Source organism: Anser brachyrhynchus, assembly GCF_964034855.1.
Source record: "Anser brachyrhynchus genome assembly, chromosome: 3".
NCBI lineage: Eukaryota > Metazoa > Chordata > Aves > Anseriformes > Anatidae > Anser > Anser brachyrhynchus.
In genome coordinates, this window is record NC_137696.1 from 65,533,316 (window position 1) to 65,555,423 (window position 22,108).

At 40.8% G+C, this 22,108-nt stretch overlaps 1 protein-coding gene across 1 annotated transcript in view; it reads left to right on the forward strand.

The window, feature by feature from the left end:
* Window positions 1-22,108, forward strand: part of LOC308191431 (uncharacterized protein) — a 58,382-nt gene that overhangs the window by 18,383 nt on the left and 17,891 nt on the right. The window contains exon 4 of the mRNA XM_080583807.1: window positions 14,518-14,733. Coding sequence (XP_080439933.1) covers window positions 14,518-14,733 — 216 coding nt within the window. The remainder of the gene's footprint in view (window positions 1-14,517; window positions 14,734-22,108) is intronic.

Consider the following 22,108-nt stretch of genomic DNA (forward strand, 5'->3'; position numbering starts at 1 on the left):
TGACCCCAATTTTGCATCCTCTCTCTATGTTGTCATCTCTTTTGCTCCACGAACACCTTGTCCCTTTCTACAGTGATGTCATTGACTTTATCCTTATTTCTAGCTTGTTTAGCAAATTAGAAATGCAACATTAATTAATAACCAAATCTTTTTATTTAATATTACTGGTCAAGGCTGAGTATGACCTCTCAGAAAATAGATGAACTTAAATGCTGTTCAGTGCTCAGCAACTCTGTGGATTTGCAGTCTAAAGATTCAGCCTGCAGTCAGGGGTATTCATTGGTCACCAAGCTCACATGGATTAATTGGACTCCCTTACATGTTGAGTAAGGCACAGTGTATGTGTAGTTAGGCCGACACTGTACTGCTTTAAAGCCTTGATAACTTCATAGCATTTTCAGAGAATCAAACAGTGCCAGTATTCCCATTGCCTCTCTGAAAACAGGGCATTTGATCCATCCATAGATTACATTTTTGTATTTCCACAGTCACTTCTCTGTCAAGTTCATTATTCCAGTTCTGGTTCATTCTTCCTGGCTCTGCTACAAATGAAACAACCAGGTTACACACACACACACAGATTGAGAGAGCGAGAGAGATTTTGCAGAATATATCTCTGTGTGGTGGAGCAGAAAAGACCCTCCTGCTGCCCTGACACCAGTCTAGACCTGAATGTCTTCTATGCCTGTCATCACTGCAATCAAATTATTGGCTGCGCTGAGGTGGTGAGGTGTATCTCTGGGCACCACCTGCCTAAGTATATATACAGGATTTGTGATACTGGCTCCTCCATACATCCTTGGCCAAGAGTTTTCTAGTCTTTAGAACAACCATGCAATGAAAGTGGAATTTGTGCATGTGTAATTTTTTATAAAAAGGACAGAACTCCATTATTAATCTCTATGCACTGACCTCCAGTACATGACAAAACTGGGAACAGGCCTGCTAGATGTGGTGTAGACCGACCTTTTAGGCCCCATCAAGGCAACTGAGTAGCATCCCCAGTGCTATTCTGAAGTTCCCCAGTTAAAATTTCTTCTGTACTCCCTTCCAAAATATTTCCAGGGAAAAGAAAAAAATCTCACTGGATTTTACAAAGAGATCCAAGATCTGGACCATTGGAGGTCTGTGTTTTTGATAAGGATACTGTGAGATTTGGTTCATGTTGTCAGAAACTTCCATTAGAGCAGAGAGCTCATGTTGAGCTCACTGTTTTCACATATATATCCTCCACCATCCTCTGTGAGAGGAACTAATCTCATTTTAGATTCAAAAGTGTTTTTTTTTTTTTTTTTTTTTATGGCTCTTCTTTTGTTCTGCACTTCTGAGCACAGAACTGCTGAGGGAGCAAAGGTGACTGCTCTAGGACACCTTGCCTGGACTAAATTTATTCTTTCCTTCTCTATTTAAGATTAATTAAGGAATGTTGAAAAGAACTGAGTTACTGAGAGATTGTTCATTCCACCCCCCAATTATTCAGTGTATACTAAACCTGAAAGAGCTGTAATTAGATATGACAAAAGCCTTATGAGTTCTCTTTCTGTAGAGTTCCAAGCATACTGGCAGTCCTCCAAAAGTTAGATAGATAAATAAATCTTTTCCTTTTCACCAGATTTCTCCTGTTCTTTGTACTTCCCCTGTTTTTCCCTGCAAGACCTAACCCACCTGGACCTTCACAGTTTAGTAGCCTGTGGATTGAATAGGCTCATACAGAAATGAAGGGAGAGATTGTTTCTTCTCCATTGCAAGATGATGGAGAATCCAGCCAAGCACTGTGCTTTATGAGGTTCTTGGAGGAACTTCTGTGAGTTTTAGAAAACCTCAGCAGCTACTAGACCCAAACATCTTTGCAGATCTGTGCGTTAATGTGGGATCCGGATATACATGCTGGCTTTCTCTGGTATAGGTATGCCACCTAAAAATTAGTCTCCTGGCCGTAACAGGTTAATTGAAGACAGGTGAGCCAGGCTCCCCACACCCACATTCAGGGGAGCAAGTTGCAGGGGCTGGAAGGAGCCAAGTGCCAGGGAGTTTGGTGCATTTACTGCTTTTGAAAATGTTCTCTCTAGCAAGAGAGTCTCTGGCCAGCTCTACAACATTACGCTGTGTTCTGATTTCCCTTACTAGAAAAACTATCCAGTCCATTTAAAAAACCTGGCTAACTTGTCTGTCTGAGGCATTTCCTCTCTCTGCTTCCCTTCTTCAATTTCTGTTTGCTCTAAATGAAGTTAATTCTTTAAGCAAAGCGACACCTCTTTCTCTATTCCGCTTATTCTTTGACACAGTCATTTACACTGGTGAGCAGGAGCCCAAAAAAGTGACACGATGAACTGAAATCATACATATCCTCCTACCTGCAGGGTATTTTCAACAGTAAATACTTCTCTCTGATGTCACAGTTATTGTTTAACTGGATCAGCCTCGAACCCTCAAAAAATGTTGGCTTGCTAAGAGGAAAAATGTGTTAGCTTCCAGTGGCTTTTACCCGAAATGACTTCAGATTTTTTTTTTTTTCTTTCAAGAACTAGGCAAAAGAAAACCCACACACAACCAAGCATGTGGAATAAGAGACTCAAAACAAGCTGCTTCAGTCACAGACTTCCCAAAACTAACAGCCTTCACATGTGAAAGACTCCAGCCTTCAAGCTGATGAGTCAGTGTTGGTGACTTACACTTCAGCTTGTGTTTCTAAAACAAAGATCTTTATTGCAATCATCTTGTAATAAGAAGAAGACCATGAGGGATAAAAGTGCTGGTCAAAATGTTTCTTGTGCGTGTGTGTGCACTCCTGGAAAAACACCAATCTAAGAAGGAAAAATAATGTAAATGGCAAAAAGAAAGCCTCCCTCGTTTCCATACTTCTCAAGTGTATCTGGTTTACATCTGTTACTACAGTTTCCATTGAAGAACTTTTATTTCTTTTATATGTATGAATGACTATTTATGACTGGCAGTTTGAAAATGTGGCTTTACTCTGATCAGCTACTTTTTGTCTGTGTGTAGCCCTTTTTTAGACCATATTTCTCAACCTATGTTAAAAAAGGAGCAAAGACAACATGTGGAACAACTTATTGAAATGCCAGGCAGGTTTGACAGGTGCAGAAGAAATTGCTAGGTTTCACAAATTGAAATGGCTGTAGTTTTATAGGTAATGAAATTGCAATAGGATGAGGCTTCACATTTATTTGTTCATCTTGTGTTTTCTGTTTTGTTTTTGAAATATTGAGCCATTTCTCACTCTCCAACAAGGAATCTAAAACCTATTTCTCAAGTGAAAGGAAGTCTCCACAGAGCAAGGCAAGGGAAAGCTTGTAAAAGAATTCAAACAAATTTCAGTGTAGACTGAAAAGTAGCTAGAACATAATAGTCTTCTCCTCTTCGGACTGAAAATAAATGTTACTTGCAGCTTTGGGTGATGGAAATGCCATGAAAGTTGGCTCCACCTTTCAGATAGACTGAGCTAGATTCCATTGCTTATCTTAAAAGTATATCGTGCACAGAAAGTTTTTAATCATTAACCAACAAATGTTATCCTCATAAGAGTCTCTTATATTGAGGAGTTTTGCTTTCACTCTGTGCAGTTGCTACAGGAAGATGTATGTTTTCTTTTCAAGTTATTCAGAGCCATGTGTTTTCCTACAGTGACAGGGTATGTATCAAATGGTGCCACTCCCCTTAAGTTCATTTTTAGCAATCTTGCTGGGAAAAAAATAAGATGATAAACCAATGAAAGATCTTAAAGGAACTGATCACATTTGGCACTGGACAAATTTGTCAAAACCCTTGCATTTTAAAATCTTCTTCTCCTAGTCTACCACATGTTAATTTAAATCCCCACTGAAGATGGTGGTTTAAGCCAGTTCTTGTACATCTCAGAATAAAATGATATTTAGAATCTTGATTTAAATGTATTGGTGCCTCGCACAATGCTATGCACTGCATCTAAGTTGGGATGCCATTTAAAAAAGACTAATTTGATCAGTCAGGACTTTCTGTTTCTCCTCAGACAGCATTCTCAGCAACTCAACATCAGGGGCAAATTGGCCACTAGAAAAAGCTTGGAAGAGAAATAGCGGCTATCTTCCTGGCATACGGGCCTTTGAGCAAACACATCCCCTTTGACACAGGAAAGGAAGAACACAAACATTTCTCTTGTCTGTGTTACACATGGGTCCGCCAGATGAAAGGGCCACCCCAGAGCTCCTGAGCACTCAGGTGGGCTTCCGAAGCAGTGCTGAGCCACCCGCCCCCATGGCACTGCCACTCCATAGGGCTTGTGCGCACACGGCAGGTGAACCTGCATGACCTGTTGAGGTCCCTGCTGCCAAGTCCCAGTCCAGCCTTGCCTTGCAAAGGAGCTAACCTGTCATCAGTCATACAGTTATTTCCCAGCTGGATTCACTCCTGGAATATTGCAGCTTGCTGCGTTACACGGTTCTTCTCACAGCTCTGTGAATACTTTGGTACGTCAGTATTTCAGGGCCAGAAAGACTGGGCGTCCTAAATCAGCTCATCTAATGGACCCAGCTGCCTTTAAAATCTATAAAAAATTAGGATGGTTAATAATATACAATATTATATAACACATTATGAGGATCACCATCTGCCAAATCAAAAAGAGTTAAGCGAAGTGCGGTATCAGGCTCAATTTACAAATAAGAAAGCTATTAAATTAAGACCATACAGAATGTGCTTCACAGCTCTGAACAGCATGATGCCTTTGACTGAATAGCTAAAGATGACTATTGAATAGTATTTGGTACTGAATCCAGCCATCCATTGTGTTCTGCCACTGCAGCCATTACTCTTATACTGCTACTAAGCTTTACAGTGCTGTGATATTTCAGCCCAGACTACTGAAGGATGCAAATAGTTACTGCATGAGAAAACTAGAATAATATATTTAAGAGAGAAAAAGTACAGTGAGAAATCTTTGTTTTGCTTGGCCTTTTTTTGAAGAATCTACCATTGCAGCCCATCCACCTCCAAACTTGCATCCCCTGGCTCCTATATCTGTCTGAGAAAATCACAGGAGCTTGCAGACAGCTTTGAGACTTTGACTGATAGACATGGGATGTGGTGTTTATCAGGGCAGGAGTTAAAATAAACGTTGCCTAGGTCTACTGAAATTAGCTTTGCTCACATAAAATAGAGAAGCGAAGGTACAAGCAAGAAACCTCGCATGATTTGGATTGGATTTGGGGCTGTATTGTTCATTTGTTATTATTTGATCTAGATGAAAAGCATTTTTAGCTTGGTAGCCTGGAATGATTAGATTTGCACATACACAATAAACCTCATTTTGTTTTGTTTTCCTCTTTGACATAATGTGCAGAGAGAGTGTGTTTATACATCAGTGTGGACAATGAATCTATTGTGTCATGTCCTGTAGAAACAAGTGCCATCAGCGCTTACAATTGATCCAAGAACTCTTACCTGATTCCAACACATCGGTTATTTATTTATTCACAAAGAAAAGAATCCCATGAGACTAACAATTGTTATCAAGGACAACATGGGAGGAAGGAAGAGCGGAAAATCCTAAGTGATGCCTGTTCAGTTGTTTAGATTTTTTTGTGCCACTTTTCAAACAGATCAGCCATTTAATAAAAGGACAGAGCAAAAGTCAATTTAGCAATCAACGTGAAATATGAGCATGACAGACTTTCTCCTGCATCATTTGAGCTCACAAGAACTTTCCCATTGAGTGGAACAGGAAAATCAGCCAGGCAGTTTTCTGTGTGCTCATGAAACCTTGTTACTGGTATTAATGGTGTGCCTTAGCTTTCTGCTACTCTTTGTGCCTTGACTTACGTGTATGCAACGTATTCAGCAGGAATACTTAAACACATGCTTAGAGGAGCTCAAATTCCCCAAGCCATACTGGTACCCAGCATCTTTTGGTATTGGTGCCTGACTGCAGTCACATGCTGACATATTTTTTAAGAATCTCGCCTTCGCTGACTTGCTGCCTGGAGACATGTCATTCACGCTTAAGATCATAAAAATCTGCCTTATTTACTTCAAGTGTTAACACTGCAACTGTTGACAACAACAAATATAGAAACATTTACTATGCTTCCTCTGAGATAAATTTGATTTCTGCCAGATGCTGTTATGGCAAGTGAAATGCTTTGGTGTGGGAAAGTGAGAGTGTGTGTAAATAGCAATGAAGTGCTGGTTAAGAACCATGACAAAAGCCCTGAGATATTTGTCATAACGTGATGAACCCGAGCAGAGATGTGACACAGGGCAGGTCAAACCCTCAGCATGTACCAGGGGTGTGTACTTGGTCTGGGGGACCCCCAAATACTTCCCTGCCCTCAGACCCAGGTAGATGCCACAGTCCATGTCATGCCGTGAGAACTGTGTCCTCCTCCCTGTGTGCTGGTTTCCATGGGAGAAAACCTGCAGACAAGATCTGAAGGTCACTGAGCTTGGTGGAGTTATGGACATTTACACCAAACCAGCTTGCCCAGTGGCTGTATGGCAATTGGTTAAATCCGGGTAGCCAGATGCAAATGGAGACTGTACAAGCTTATTACACCTGACACATCAAAGAAAGAGAACTAAAATAAGTCAATCCTCTAATCCAGCCTTTATGGCAAAAGTAGTTGCTGGGATAGCAGGAGGATCACGAACAGCATCCACTTAAGATCATCACATACACTGTCATGTGCTTTTCTTCATGGTATCTATTAAGTCATACCTACAGGTGGCCACAAACGTGGAGGCTCTCCACAAAGAGGTCTTAAAGAGTTTATGATGAAACAGCAAAGGAAGTGAAGGGTAGGAGGAGAAATCAAACCCCAGGGAACCGGGACTGCTTTCCCAAGGGCTCACAGGAGTCATGTCCCAGCCAAAATTATACTCCCTTGTCTTGCAACACCCTGTGCCTTTGACCGAGGCTCCTGTAAACAACATGGTCATTCCCTGCACCCACCACCCTGAACTGTGACTGTTCTTCCTTCCCAGAATTTCCCTGAAATACAGGCAACCTTTCTCCTGGCATGCTTGAAGAGCTGAACTCTCCATAAATCCAGCCACGTTCATCTAGGCCTGAGTGGAAGCAATGTGCTCTGCTATTTGGCCTCAGCCTGCTTTTAGCAAGCAGCTTTTCCACTTGCAGAGAGTGACAAATGATGACTAAGCAGAGAGTTGCCCTTCACTTTCCTTTATAAAATAAAATGTGATTATTAATCAACAAAGTGATGTGTTTCAGGGCTCCAGAGGGAAAGAAATAGCTTGAGGTGATTTGACAAACTACTTCTTTTGCTGTGCTGCATTTCCCATGGGACATGACAAATTAAATGTCGAAGCCAACTAGAGAGTAATGATATATCTCAGGCTGAGCATTAATCAGCCTGCCTCTCTTTTACCACTTTCCATTTAAGTGGATGACTGTATACAGTTTGAACAATGGAGCTTTTCATTCCATAAACTCCCTAATTGTAATTTAAATAGGTTTCCTGACTGTTGCCCCCAAGGCTCGGGGGAGATGATTCCAAGAGCTCTGTGTCCACCTACAGTTTACATAATGGATGAAAATTCAAATCCTGGTCCGAGGTGCAATTAGATAATGCGGGAAAAGGAAAGAAGGGATCGGATGAACTGCAATCAGAGAAGGAGAAAAGTACATTTGATATCACTTGGAGGCAAAACTAGAACAAACACACGCACAGACCTAGATCACAGCTAAGACATCCGATACTGTCTGGTAGGGAAATGGATACCCAGACACTTTGCAATGCAACACGTAGAGTAAATAGTAGCTGACTGAGAGTCATAAAAACTTACAAAATGATGCAAACAGGGACATTTATGAAAAATTGAAATTTAAATACAGAAGAGTTCAAACACATACTGAGTGCTTTATTCCAATCCCACACAAAAATGGGAAGAAAGCATCTCCAAAGTTTCAGATGAAGAAAATGCTGCTGTACAGAGCATATGGTTGCACAGGCAGTCAGATTAAATATGATACTTGATGTGCTGATGGGTGTGAAGTTTCACTGAGAACTGGCTGATAATACTGGACCACCAAGCAGATTTCAACAGTCTCCCTTAACCCATTCCAGAATTGTTTACCCTCGGTCTTCAGCGAATGCTTGCTATTTTAGTTATTTTAATGGCCTATTAAATTTGTCTATGAACGTATTCCCTCCTTCATTCATATCAACATTTACTGCTTAGAATATGTATCTTCACATCATCTTACTAAATCCTACTAAAATCAGAAGTCTGCACCAGGCACTGCAATTTAGTGAAATAAAGTGACTCTTACATTCACAAGGGGCCTAATTCTGCAAGACGATAGGTCTCTGCACAAGGTCTTTTCTTTTCCAATGTTTGCAGCATGCCTGAGACTGTCAGCGAACCAGCCCTCAGGTGTCCTGAGAAGTACCAGGCTTTCCAGTGCCCCCAAGTCCAAGGAGAATGCCAAAGAATGGCCACAGGTGCCATCAGCACCTGCTTCACTCCAGCTAAAGCCACACTTGCATCAGTAGCAGCCCCCAGAGAGCATGCTGGTGTTTCTTTCATGGCAAATATTGCTCATTATTACAGTGATTGGGACTGACTTATGAATACCTGATTAAAGTACAAATTGTGCTGAGTTGACTGATGCCATTGACAACTGAGCCACATGAAATTAAAAGCCATATCTGTTTGTTATTGCATAAGAGGAAAAGCAATGAGTGGAAAAAAATTTGGAACTTGGCAAATCTCATTTAATCACATCTGGCAATTTCTAGTCTGAGAGATTATCACTGTTGGATATCATTGTTTTAGCAAGTAAAGCAAACAAAGAAACTAGAGCAAACAAGATTCAGAAAATAAAGAGACTTTTAATATATATATATATGTGTGTGTATATATATATATATACACTTTAACATTGATATTACAATCCATGATTGGAAAAGGGGTATTTAAGGCTATTCTCTTGTTTATGACAAGAACAGTCACATTTTAATTTAGTTTAGGATTAGTGGCAAATAACTACATCCCAGAAGGGTGTGCAATACTTATGAACTCACTTCTCTTGAAAGAATAGGCAAAATGTCATCAATTTTGTTTACAGTTTACAGTCACTGCAAGAAAGATAAGAAATACTGAACAGCTTTGGTTAACTTCGAAGGTCTTTGATGTTCCAGTAAAAGCAGAAGTAAAAAACAACAACAAAAAAAGTGACAGGGTGAAGAGGTATACTTAAGTTTACTCTTAACCATGAAGGTCTGTGACTATGAAGCTAACTGCATTTGTTCCAAACAAATTGTTCTATCCCAAACAAACAAACAGAAAACTACGGTGAGAAGTAAATTTACCATTTCACATGCATTTAATTCCCACAGCAAATTTAGATGAAAAAGTCAAAATCAGAAATATCTAAACAAATTGAAGCTCTCAAGAAAAAGTGGATTTTACTCAGCCAAAAATTTTTGTTCTGATCATTTCAGAGCAAGCCATCTGTCTAAATCTCTTTATTCTCCCTTAATTTAAATATACCATAGTTATGCCCACCCTCCCCCCCCCAAAAAAAAAAAGAAAAAGAAAAAGAAAAGCCATTTGACTTGAAAATGTGAAAATTCTGTGCTTTGAAAAGTTTAAATGAGTTGTATTAAGATCTTCAAAACTCTCTTTTCAAAAATTATAAATGTTAGTAGATGTATTAAAGCTGATTACTCTTCAGTTAATTTTGTTGAGCTACATTTTTTTGCTTTGAATTTTATTCTCTCCAAAGAAGACATGGCAAGGGTTCACTGAAACATTTGGAATCAACTTCTAGGTAATAGCACTAAGGCAATATTTGACAAATCTCAACCCTGTCTGCATGGATGGGTACGGATGGTCTCTTGCTCAGCCTCAGCAAGCAGCAAGGGACAGTATCCCTGAGCATGACGGGATGCTGATGTGCAGATCACTGGCAGCTGCTCAGCTCACACCACCAGCAAAGCAGACTCAAGACCATCTGCATGGGCCTAGGAGGTTGCACCTTCAAAGGATTAGTTTGGGAACAGCAAATCTCATAAGCGCAATTATAGCTTAATCAGAAGCTGTTGGGTGCTCCACAATGGGCATGTAGCAGAAGTAATTTCTAGCGGATGTGAGCTCTTGATGAGAAAAAGGCGTAATGAACCTACAGTCAAGATGGGACAAGAGGAACTGGTGCACTTTTCTGAACTGCTCAGCTCTATCCTGATTACTTCAGCCACTCTTTGAGTCAGCTGCTTATACCCTGTAACGGTGGAGAGCATTGCCTGGAGGGTTTAAAGAGCCTTGTTTTGAAATGAAAGTACATAAATCTTCAGAAGGAGTTTGGAACAGAATTGCTTCCTGTAGCTGGGAGCAGGCTATAGTTTATTTACTGGTAGTTGGATATCATGTTAAGAATAAAAATATATTTGAATAATCAAATATACCTTACATTACTGCGAAGAATGATGCACTAGCACTGCAGTATCTGCACATCTTACAGTTCCCTAAATAATGAGCTATCATCTGCTCCTTGTTAATCTTTCTGTCTTTGTTATTTGGGGAAGCAACTGTGAGAAAATTCTTCAAAATTGTTCTTCTTTTTGTGCAATTCAGTGTTGGAGATTTTTAAGTGGAAGTGAGTTCAAAGGAATGAAGCATTGCACTTGGAAATCTTCGGTGACATTTAAGATAGCCCAAGTCAAACAGAGAGCAATAGATCTAAGGTGCTTGTCTAGTGCTAGTGTAAATGTAAATATTAAATATGTAAAAATCTTTGAAGTCTATTAAGGTTAAAGCTAGACAAAAACCTATAGTGTATACTTACAATTCAATGACTAACATGCACGCATAACATTTCAATAAACGTAAATGAGTCACTCTGAGAAGTAACATATAATCTACAAACCTCAATAGAAACCTGAGACCTGCAGAGCTAAAACCCAGGGAAGTTGTTTTTCTTCAGAAGTCTGTTCTTGGCCCAGCTGCTATGGAGGTGGTGCCAAATCATACTTGCAGTTTCAGATCAACGTTTTCAATGCTTTTGGATGGCCATAAACATCAAAAGTCAGTGGCGAAGCATACGGTTTTCCACTCTGAGCACTGGTAACAATTATCATTCTCTTCTGTTCACTTTACTCTGCATTATCTGTGAAATTTAAAAGGCAAATGTAGGGTTTATCTGCAGAGGGACACTAAGGGACATTAGTCTGAATTAGCCAAAGATGTAAAATTACAGAAGATTAGTTCAATGTCATTAAGGTCCTCATGGACATTTTAATTCACAATCAGCACAGAAATTTTAAGCTAGATAAATGAAGCAAATGGCTACAGGATGAATTAAGTCTGTTTTAATGCTGGAGCAAGCTGTCTACACGACACTTTGCTGCATGCTTAACTACTTCATATTTAGGTCAGTGGACATTAACACATCCATGTAGCCAACATCTAAAAATAACAAGCACAAGCACTCTCGCCACAGCATTTGGCACCCACTGAAGTAGCAGCACTGGCTCAGCCTCAGCCTGCACCCCAGTCGGCGGGTGCGGAGCCCACATTTGAGGCTTTGCTGAATTTTGCCAAGTCAACGCAACACCACAAACTGAGCAAACGCGGCTGAATGTCTGTGAACATGAACTTCACCCTGTTCAACAGAGGAGAAGTAGAATTGTTTTAACTCTCATCTCTGTGGGTCCATTTGAACTTTGGAGGGGCTAACTTATTTGAACTACTTCCAGCTACTAAAAAAAAAGTAAAAAAATCCTGCTACTCTGTTAAGTCTCTAAGCTAGCTCCTGCAGAAATTTTTTCACCTTAGCTTCCCTGAAACCCTGTTGTACTGAACAGAACAATAAGATCAGAGCAGTATATGTAATTATATTTCTTTTTCATTTCTCATTATGGTTGAGATGGTACCCAGGTCACAGTTTGAATGCTCCCCAATACCTAGGCACACTAGAGATTTGTAAATGGTAACAGATGAATCTGTGACATAAATTATGATTAACTGTGTCACTGCAAATGTCCTGAATTTGAAATCACAAAGCTGAACATCATTGGCTCAATGGAATCTCAAACCCAGATTTTCATTTGAGTTCCTTCCTGGGCTGATGCTATATAATCAAGCAGTCTTGAACAAAAGACTGGGATATGTCCCTTAAATTTTGAGCAAAACTGAACCTGCACCTTGTTGCAATACAGCCCCCTCAATGCTGCCTATTTGGTTCTTTTATGCATGCTTGCTGGCTCGCCCATAAATATCTGACTGAAGATGCAGGATGTCAAGGAAGAAAGGCAGAAACAGGTCAGAAAATACTTAACATCACCAGAATAACAAAAGAAAAGGTCAAAATGAACAGTTTACTCCTCTTGAAATGATATTCGAAGTACTGTATGTTTCCCATAATAAAACTCCCCTGGAAAATCAAGCATGTGGGTTTTGTTGTAGTTGTTGTTGTTTGTTTTGTTTTGTTTGTATGGTTGGTAGGTTTGATTGCTTTTTGGTTTTAGGCTTGTTGGTTGGTGGTCGTTGTTGGTTTTTTTTTGTCCAGGAACATAATTATTCTTTTCAACATACCATGTTCTGGAATTTGATCGAGACACATAACTATGAATTTACTTGGAGAAAGTAACATAATTAATGATGTGCTTAACAACCATAGAAACAATTATGTTTGGCAAAATAAATGTGTTTAAAACATGCTAGAGTCAAAAGAACAGTTTCGAAATATGTTTATTGAAACGAAATCTGAAAAAAATAATTCTTCCCTCCTGCAACTTCAACCGACCAACCTGAAGTCAGAAAAGTCTGCACAAGGAAAACGGTGAGCAAAAAATCTCTCAGCACTATTAGGGAGTTTAGGAATTATGAAAGCAGAGAAGTTCAATAAAAAAATATATTTTGGTTTTAACGTCCTGGAAAAATGATTCTACAAAACTTCAGGCACTCGGGTTTTAATTCTGAAAAAAACTGTTACCAAAGCATGCAGACATTGCACCTGCTTTCTACTGCATCCAGAAGTTGTAATGGGCAAATGGGGTGCTGGGTTTGTAAGGGTGCTCCAGAGCACAGAACTAGGGGCTGACACGGTCCACACCAAGTGGCATCACCAGAAACTGCAGACGGAGAATGCAGCGGGAATTGGCACGTTTACCCACAGACGGACATCTGTTTGCTTGGTTTCCATAGAGAGGAAAGAAAAAATGTTCCTAACCTTGAGATTTCCGGCGGGTCAGCAAAGCAGGGCAATCGCGGGTGTATCACTCAGCGAGGAGTCACCAGAAGGAGGCTGGTCAGACACGTTTCGCTCTGTTTGTTTGCCACAAGCCATCGTGGTAACCAGTTGCTGCGGCAGAGACTCCCACTGCTAACCAAACACTTGGCATCACGCTTATGACTAATGCAACATAAAAAAAGTTTATTTTCCTGATGTAAAGCATCATCTTATGGCAAACATCATCCCCTAATGCAGCATGAGGCCAAATGCTCTTCCTGGCTTCCCCTTGGTGGAAGCTGAGTGAGCGGAGGGTGAGGCAGGACAGCGCTGCCCCTGCCACCTACGGAGGTTTCAGCTCACAGGGCAAATAGGAGCTGGTCCAGCAGTCAGTCCTGATAGCACGTGTCCTCATACGCTCCTACTGTCTGCACCCAAAAGGCAGAGTAAATGGGAACGGAGATAAATGTATGTTTGTCAACTGTGTTTTGAACAGATTAGGTGCAAACGTAACACAGACCACGCTGCTGTCTCTTTGCTTCCTTTGCACAAAATGGGTTGGAAAAACAGCTCAGGAAAGCCTCTGGCTCCTCACTTAGAAACCGCAGCACGTTCAATTCACGTGCCGTAAAAGAGACAGTCAGAGAAGTGAAAGGAAGGGCAAACTGTGCACAGGGCTCACACTAAGCCCTGAGAGCACAGTGTGCTGCACCTGTGAATCAGGTGCTTCCTGCTGCAGCGCACCACGTCCTGCACAGGGAGATCAGGAAAAGGAGACACAGGGGGAGGCAGCTTAGAGGGGTCAGGGCCAAAATCCAGGGCAGGTCATTGGCAGAAACGGACCCTCGAATGTAGCAGCAGGAGGCACAGAAAAGGCTGAGATGGTACGCGAGGTCATATATGAACAAAAGATACTTCTGTTGGAAAGGGACTGCAGACAATTTATGCGATTACTATTTCATACCTGCAAAAACAGGCTGCTTTCTCTCAAGAAGGAAAATTGAGCTGTCTAGGCTGGGAGTACTTGCTTCAGGTAGTTGTTTTCCTCTTCTCAGCAGTCTATCATATATTTTAATATCTTTATAAAGCCTGAAAAGTCGTTATTGTAGATAAACTGATGAAAGACTTGCACAAAGCAGCAAATGATTCTCAGCCCAAAAGAGCCCTGTGGTGCTGACACACCATAACCTATATGGCATCTGATCCTACAATTATATCTGATTATTTTCCCCAATCTGTGCCTTTATCCACATTAGAAACCCCGCTGCTCCATCCCAGCTTTTGCCATAAAACAGGCAAAGGGAGTCCATGATCTCTTTCTGTGTCAACAGGTACGGAGGTGGATTAAGAGCCCGATGGTTAGTGTGGAAAAGCACCCAAACACCAGCCTCAAATACCCGGGGTCCACTGTGATGCACTTACCTGCGGGGGACTCGGAGCTGGAGGCTCCCCTGTGCCAGACCTGCCTGGGCGACCACTCCTTCCAGCAAGGCATCACTCCACAGGAGGCCGAGTCCTGCTCCTGGGAGAGCCAGCCAAGCAGCAAGGTGAGCCAGGCTTCCCTTCCCACCTGCTTACTTTGTGTATTTCACACCACCAACAGCGGGGCTGTGCAAGGCTGAAGTGCCTCGGTTTAGCCTCACAGTGTTCAAACTGATTGGTAATAACACTAAGTAGCATTTTCCTACTTTTCATAAACTGAGGCGTGGAGAGGTGAAGTTATCTTTCCAAGGTAATGAAAGGAACCAGGACCTTCCGTTCTGTGCTGCAAGTACAAGGCAACACTTTTTTGCCCCCATCCTTCATAGAATCACAGAATTGTTTGGGTTGGAAGGGACCTTAAAGACCATCTACTTCCAACCCCCTGCCATGGCCAGGGACACCTCCCACCAGACCAGGTTGCCCAAAGCCCCATCCAGCCTGGCCTTGCACACTTCCAGGGACACTTCCTCTTTAGGAACAGTAACTTGGCTTAGGGAGTTTTCCTGAACCAGAAGTGAATGATGCAGTGACTCTTTTCAGTGGAAAAGGCCGAGAAGTGGCTTTTCCGAGACAGAGTTTGAACCTTTCATCCATCGTCCAGCTCCACCTAACCCTTGTGGAGAAAAGCCAAATGCAGAACAGCACATCGTGCTCAGAAGCCGTCATCCCTGGCGGACTCATCCCTGCCCAGAGACCGCGCACAAAATCCAGAGAGGTGTACAAACATAAAAGCAAACAAATACGAATCTTTCCAAGTACAAAGCAGAGCAAATGTGACAAGGCATTTATCAGAGCGTGAGCGCAGAGCTCACAGCAGAAACATTTTTTTCATGATATTCTGCTGCATTTTTAAACAGAGAACTTCTAACAGTGGTTAAAAGTGGAAGTCCTGTGCACTTCAGAAACTCAGCAAAAGCGTTTTGGGGAAACATATGCACAAGCTGAGGAGCTAATTACTCTATTTTGTTTCATTAAGAGAAAATTAACTTTGTTCAGGCTGAAGCATTAAAAAATGAAACCACCAAAGAGGGAGGATTCTGCAAATCCTTTGCCTTGCCATAAATCACACGTACTCCTATACAGCAGTACGGCCTCATGACTGATTTCAACCGGGTTTTGCATGCATATGGGATAGATTTGGCTGAGCACAGATCCCCTCAGACCTCTCGGTTCTTGTTACTCCAGGCAGTGGAGAGGCTGCTTAGTCAGCAGTTGGAGTCTGCAGCAAAGGGATATTCTGCACGCTGCTTTAAAAATAACATCATCTGGCGAAAGACTCCTTGGCTAAAGCTACCCTGCATAAGGAGTCTTTTAAGTAAGTTACGGCACGGAGTCTTTGATGAGATTAAATGTAAGGTCACTGCCTCTTTCTCTACAGTAAAACCACACAGGAAGCTTTTAATAATAAAGTCTGAAGGAGCTAGGGCCTGACCTTTTCCAGGTTTAAAGAGAGCTGCTGGGTGAGAATCTGTTCAGGGGTTACAAATGGCAAAAACTGCATAATTGTGAGATAACTCCCTTCACTTTAAGCCAATGAACTTGAGCAGAGACGGTCTGCATTTCAAGGAGGAGAGAAAGAGGCCTCTTAAACCAGCAGGTAGTGTGGGATACACCAGTTACATTTGCTGTGTAATTCCTGTCTCTTTTTCTCCATTACTCATCCTTCTGTTTTCCAGTACTCTCGCCAGGTACTGATACAGTGATTACAGCTCCTTTGTACTATGCCCAAACACAAGGGTCCCACTGACCATTTCCTTCTGCTCAAGGGCAAATTAATTCACAAAGTAATCAGCTGTGAAATATTATTAAAGGCTTATTTAACGCAACAAGATTTCTCTGACATGTCTCAGACTATTCTGATCAGTTTGAAAAAAGCCTTATAAAAAATAACCCGATTAAACCATACCACCCAAGGGAAAATGTGTCTGTATTTCTATTCTTATTAAAAAAAAAAAAAAAAAGGAAAGATCTCTAAATCTCATTTATTGTGATGCTAATGATGTCATAGAGTCTTTAAAAATTGACAACATAAATAAGGCTATATTGAAACATAAAGTATTTTAAATAATGAGGTTTTTTTTTTTTTTATGATATGCTTCCATTTCCACCTCCCCAGGCTTTTCTATTGAGGCATGTGTCAGCTGGAGTTTATAAATGACTTCTTCTAAGTCCCCTCTGTTATTTGTATGATCATGTATTATCTCTGTACATCTGTATACTAGATAATTTTCAAGCATTTCCAGAAAGCAATGCTAATTTTCACAAGACTTACATAGGTATATTATTGTTTTTGTGACTGACTTGGATTAATTCTATGCAAAGCTTCTATCTGTTCTATCAGTGTAACAGCTGAAGCCCTGAGGGCTTTGGAGCACTGCCAGGGTAATGATTTACAATAGCCATCCCTCGCTTTTGCATGTGTATCTACATACTTCAGATTGTATAAAACTCACCATCTCGATGAGGAGGGTAAATTTCATTTCAAAATAAATTGCAGCACAGAGTAATGAATACCCCTGTGTAAACAAGCAGGTTTGGAAAGAGCAGGCTTTTTAGACCTGCTTAACTTTCTGCTAAACTCAAAGTGAACATGGTGAAAACTGGGTTTGAGTTAAATCTCTCAAGTGAAGATTTACCAATCTGAGTTAAAAAATAATAATAAAAATCCTTCATATTCTGCATGATATGTAGATATGAATATGCTGCTTACACTGTATTGTCATGCCCTTGTTTCAGACCTTCCTCTAAATAAACAAAAGATAGCAGACCTTATTAGCAAGCTCAAAATATTTTTTTCCCCAGATAGAGCCAACAGCTAGGTTCAAGGCTAGTTCTGTTCTTTCAGCTTTCTCAAAAAAGGCTCCTGCTGCCCTATCTATCAGCTGGCATTTGTCCTGAAGCATCACGGACACATCTCTATCTTGTAGACCAAAGCCCTGAATGTTAAGAGCTATCTTTTCTCTCCAAACCTAAACAAAAACTCTGTACTGCCCCTGGCTAAAGGATCAGAGAAGGGAAAGAACAGACTAATGCGTTTATTCCATTTAAGCAATGTGACTTTATATGGCTGGGAGCATGTGTGTGTGTCCAGCACAGCCACAACTGCGTGACGGGAGACTTGGGGATGCTGAACGGGGCACTGAGCCCCTCCAGTCCGAGGAGCCATCTGTCCCCACATCAGGCATGGTATGGTAGGTCTGATGGGCAAAACCCCCAAATGGTTTTGGTCTCTTCACCCTCTTGCTGCTGCTGTGGGGCTGGCAGGGGCACTGTGATGGGAACATGAGTGGAAAGGAGATGGAGGTTGCTGAGGGAGCTACCCTCCTGGGCAAATCCATGCCTAGTGTCTTTAGTGAAGGAGCATCAGCAAAGCGTTTCTTAGGGTTGCAGGGAATTCATTGCTGCTACCTTTTTGGACAAGTTCTCTGTAACTTACTGGAAAATAATTGCTCTCAAAGACAATTCTGGATCACACTATTAAATCGACAGTAGGCATCTATTCTACTGCTAGAAACCACTTGAAGGACTTGTAGATTGGAGAGGTCTTGATTTCAGTCACATTTCAGCACTTTACCATGTTTCAAGTCTTGATTCAGACATGAAGAATGCTAAAAAAATGTACGCAAGACAAAGTTTGGGCAATTATTTGAGATAGTTCTACGTATGATACTCCCCTATAAAAAACATCTTTCAGAAACCTGCATATGAAATGGGGTAAGAATACATTTCAGGTGAAATATATTGTAGAATGGGACATCGTAAAAATGAATGTCTTCAATGGATTAGAAAGTATGGAGAAGAGAAAAGGAAATAGCTGACTAACTCACATAAAGAAAGAGTGTGGGAACAGACCTGACTGGACTTTTAAGGGGAAGATGATTTTCTCACACATTTTGGAAAAAAGTCTTTCTATTTTTAATGATCTGTGTTGGCGATGAGGCACCTTGTAATTTATACCCCAATAAGCACTAGTTAATACACAAAAATATGCACATGCAAAAGAGGACATGAAAATCCTGAAGGTTCAGTAGGGGACAATTAATCCTGGAATGAATATATGTGAAAAGTGCTGGAACAAAATATTATCTGAAAGGAAAAGCAAGTTTAAAAGAGTTCATATAACAGAATTGTGCAGGGAACTGAAATCTGGAGAAGACTGTGAGAGGCTCAAATAAACCTGGGCAAATTAACAACCTGATAGCAGATTACACTTGATAAAGACAGAAGCACCATAATGCACTTTGATGGAATAATTAGAACTACTCGGTACACATTACAGGATCTTAAATTAATTGCGATTATTCCAGAAGGCAGCCCTGGGTGCCTCTTGTGAGCAGCTTGTTGAAGACCTCAGCTCGGTGTAGCTCAGCAGGTAGCACCCACACAGAGCAAAGCAGCCCCTCTACACGTTCGCTAAGCAACACAGTCCTCCATTTATTGGATTTTTGTAATTTAACTTGAGAATCCATAGCCACTGGACCTCTATAGCTTCTGTTTTACTTTTTTTCATATACAAGTAAACCCACCCATCCTATTCTGCTCCAGAAAATGTATTATAGCACTGCCTGAAAATGAAAGAGGGCTTTAGAGAAGTGAGTGGTTCAAGGTGAGCAATTAGAACAGTAATGATGGTATTTTATACTTCTCTCCATTCAGCACCTCCTGGCTGCACAAAGCTTATGTTTTCTGGATCATCACAAGTCAAAGTTGTAGCTTAATACTGCAAGATGACAGTCTCAAATGGAAAACTCATTTTCACCAGCATAGCTTACAGCTATTTCCTAAATAGTTCTTTCTAGCTGACTGCACTAAAGCTCTTTTAGCTATTGATATAAATGTGTCGCTAATGGGTTTTTGATGGAATTTGGAATTGAGTACATTTGAATACATATCTCCACCCATACGCAGAGGCTTACGTATCTGCCAATAGGTGTCTCTACTCTAGGAATTTGTTTATGTGCCTATCCAAAGACTGGTGACTCAAATGTGATTTCATTGTAGATCCTATAGCTTTACCAAGATGAAAAGCAATCTCAGATTTCTCTGTTGTTCTTATTTCAGCAGCTGTGAGGATCAGCTGTGAACACAGCATGCAAGTGAGGTGGGAACAGGCTTTGTTTCAGGGATTAAATCTAAATGCAGTACGTACTTTCATGGTTTTGTAATGGATTGATATAGGGTTATTATGGATAATATTTATTTAGACGAGTCAAAAGTGTTTAACACAAAAGCGTTTTCAAATGGAAATGGCAAAGCACAGTTTGCAAATGCACAGGCTAAAATTATGTATAATTTCAGTGAATGGCAAAGACTGAATAGCAGACAATTGCCTGTGGGGGTTTTTACGGTCCCAACTGAAAAAGCGATGTCTATAGCATGGAGCATATAAATCAGTTCCATGACTCAAAGAAATGATGTGATATGTCAGTCATCTGCTTTACAAATGTGCAGTGAGGCACTCAGTCATTTGTACATCCATCAGAGGTCTGTTCAGGTGGCATACATTTGGTAAATTAATTGGGCAAGTAAATATCAAAGTCTAAATACATTCTCTCATCCTTTCTGAACGTGGGTTCAACACTACTGAAAATAGTTAAAATATTTCCTATTTTAAAGAAACTAATTGTCAGAGTTTTTCCCTAGGGACATCTGCGGCTGGAAAATGATTTGTTGTACTTTCCACTGTGTTTCCACAATACCTGCACTGGAAATGACATCTCTCTCTGTTTCTTTTTTTAAATCTGGTGTTTATCTAGCACCATTTCCACTCAGAGATCCAAACAACTTTGCTAACAGAGAAACCAGAGAAAAGTATTCATTGCTCCATCAGCGGTAGTAACAAGCAAAATTATAGCGCAGGGAGTGTGAGGAATCTGGGGCAGACACAGTACGCCAGATTTCTGTTTAGTTTTGTCCCGTCATACAGGACAGACAAGGCACATTTCTGAGCAAGTGGTGAGACACATCAGGTCAAGAGATTTGCTAACCAGAATGGAACAATGTTCTTTATTTCTTCAGAATCTTGCTTCTGGCAACATTTAGTACTCATTAGTGATGCTCAAAAAGAAGGTGAACAAAACCATTCAAAAAGCAGTTTGTTTGGAGGGAACATATTTCTTACAGCCTAACACTGTGTTTCATCCATTTGGTCTTCAAAGGCAGTATTTAGTGGGGATGATCGGGGATGTACTCTTCTATTGGAGTTTGATTCTAATCTGTTTATTGCCCATCTTGTAACCATTGCCTCAAATAGCTCATTTTGAAGATAATTCAGTGCTACATAAAAGATAAATAAAGGAGTCTGTTGCATTGTGTAACAAGGTCATAAAAACAATCTGACGGGCAATTAATACTCCTCTTTTAAAGAGTAACAGCACTGAAGATAAAACAACACTCTTACATACACATATGTAAGACCAAATCCAGGCAGCTAAAGACTAGGTCAGTAAAATAGCTGAGTGCTAGCTAAGAAGGACCTAAAAAATATATATATATATCAGTCCTATCCATCAAGGGATCAATAAGCCATGTTATAACATAGTCAGGGGAGTCAGGTGTTGCACAGGGCGGGGGTATCGCAAGGGCAGAATCATCTGCAAGGCCACCTGTGCCACCTGGCCAGGGCCAGGGCCATGTCACCAGACAGACTGCTTGGAGATGAGGCTCGGAGGCTCACATGAGCTGAAGCCTCCAGGACTTCCCCCTGCTAAAGAGTACCTCCTCGGGACAACTTGTGTCCCTTCCTCCTCACACAGGTCAGGGTGCCAGGGTCATTCCATGGCATGCCTGGACTGTGCTTTTGAGGATCAACAGGAGTAAGTCTCATATGTCATTTTCCCTCTAAAGAAATACATCTCCGATCCAAGCACTTGTTCCATAAAGGTTTGTTTCTTCCTCCAGCTTCTCTATAAGCATCTGTCTGTCCATTCCAAGATATCAAAAGACATCCAAAGTGTCTTGATTGGTATGAGTAACACAGCGAATAATTTTGCTCTCATCTTATTGTTAGCACTGTAGCTATCGCATTCCTTTGCAGTTCATAAATAAGTATCACTATTTCTCTGTCTTCCAGATAGCCTGCTGTTTAGAACTCTCCACTTTGAGAGGTTATAATTGGCTAAGACCTCTGTAGTAAAGTAATGCATTCTGTAAATCCCATTATAATGTTAGTTAATACAGTGCATGAAGCTTATTTAAGGTTATTTAATACAATTCCCAGATCCCAGGACTCCTCAGTGTCTCCTATCCAATACAGTGCAAGTGCACTGTATCCAATTATCCCCTTTCCATTTTCTGAAGTCTTCAACTCCCTCCAAGTAGTCAGTACAGAATGTTTTAAAAGAGTTTCTGTAACGTGGTCTCTGTTTGAAAGAGGCAAGATAAGACGACTTTTTCAAGCATTTGCATTAATGGAAAGATAATTATTTCCAAAGCAGCAGT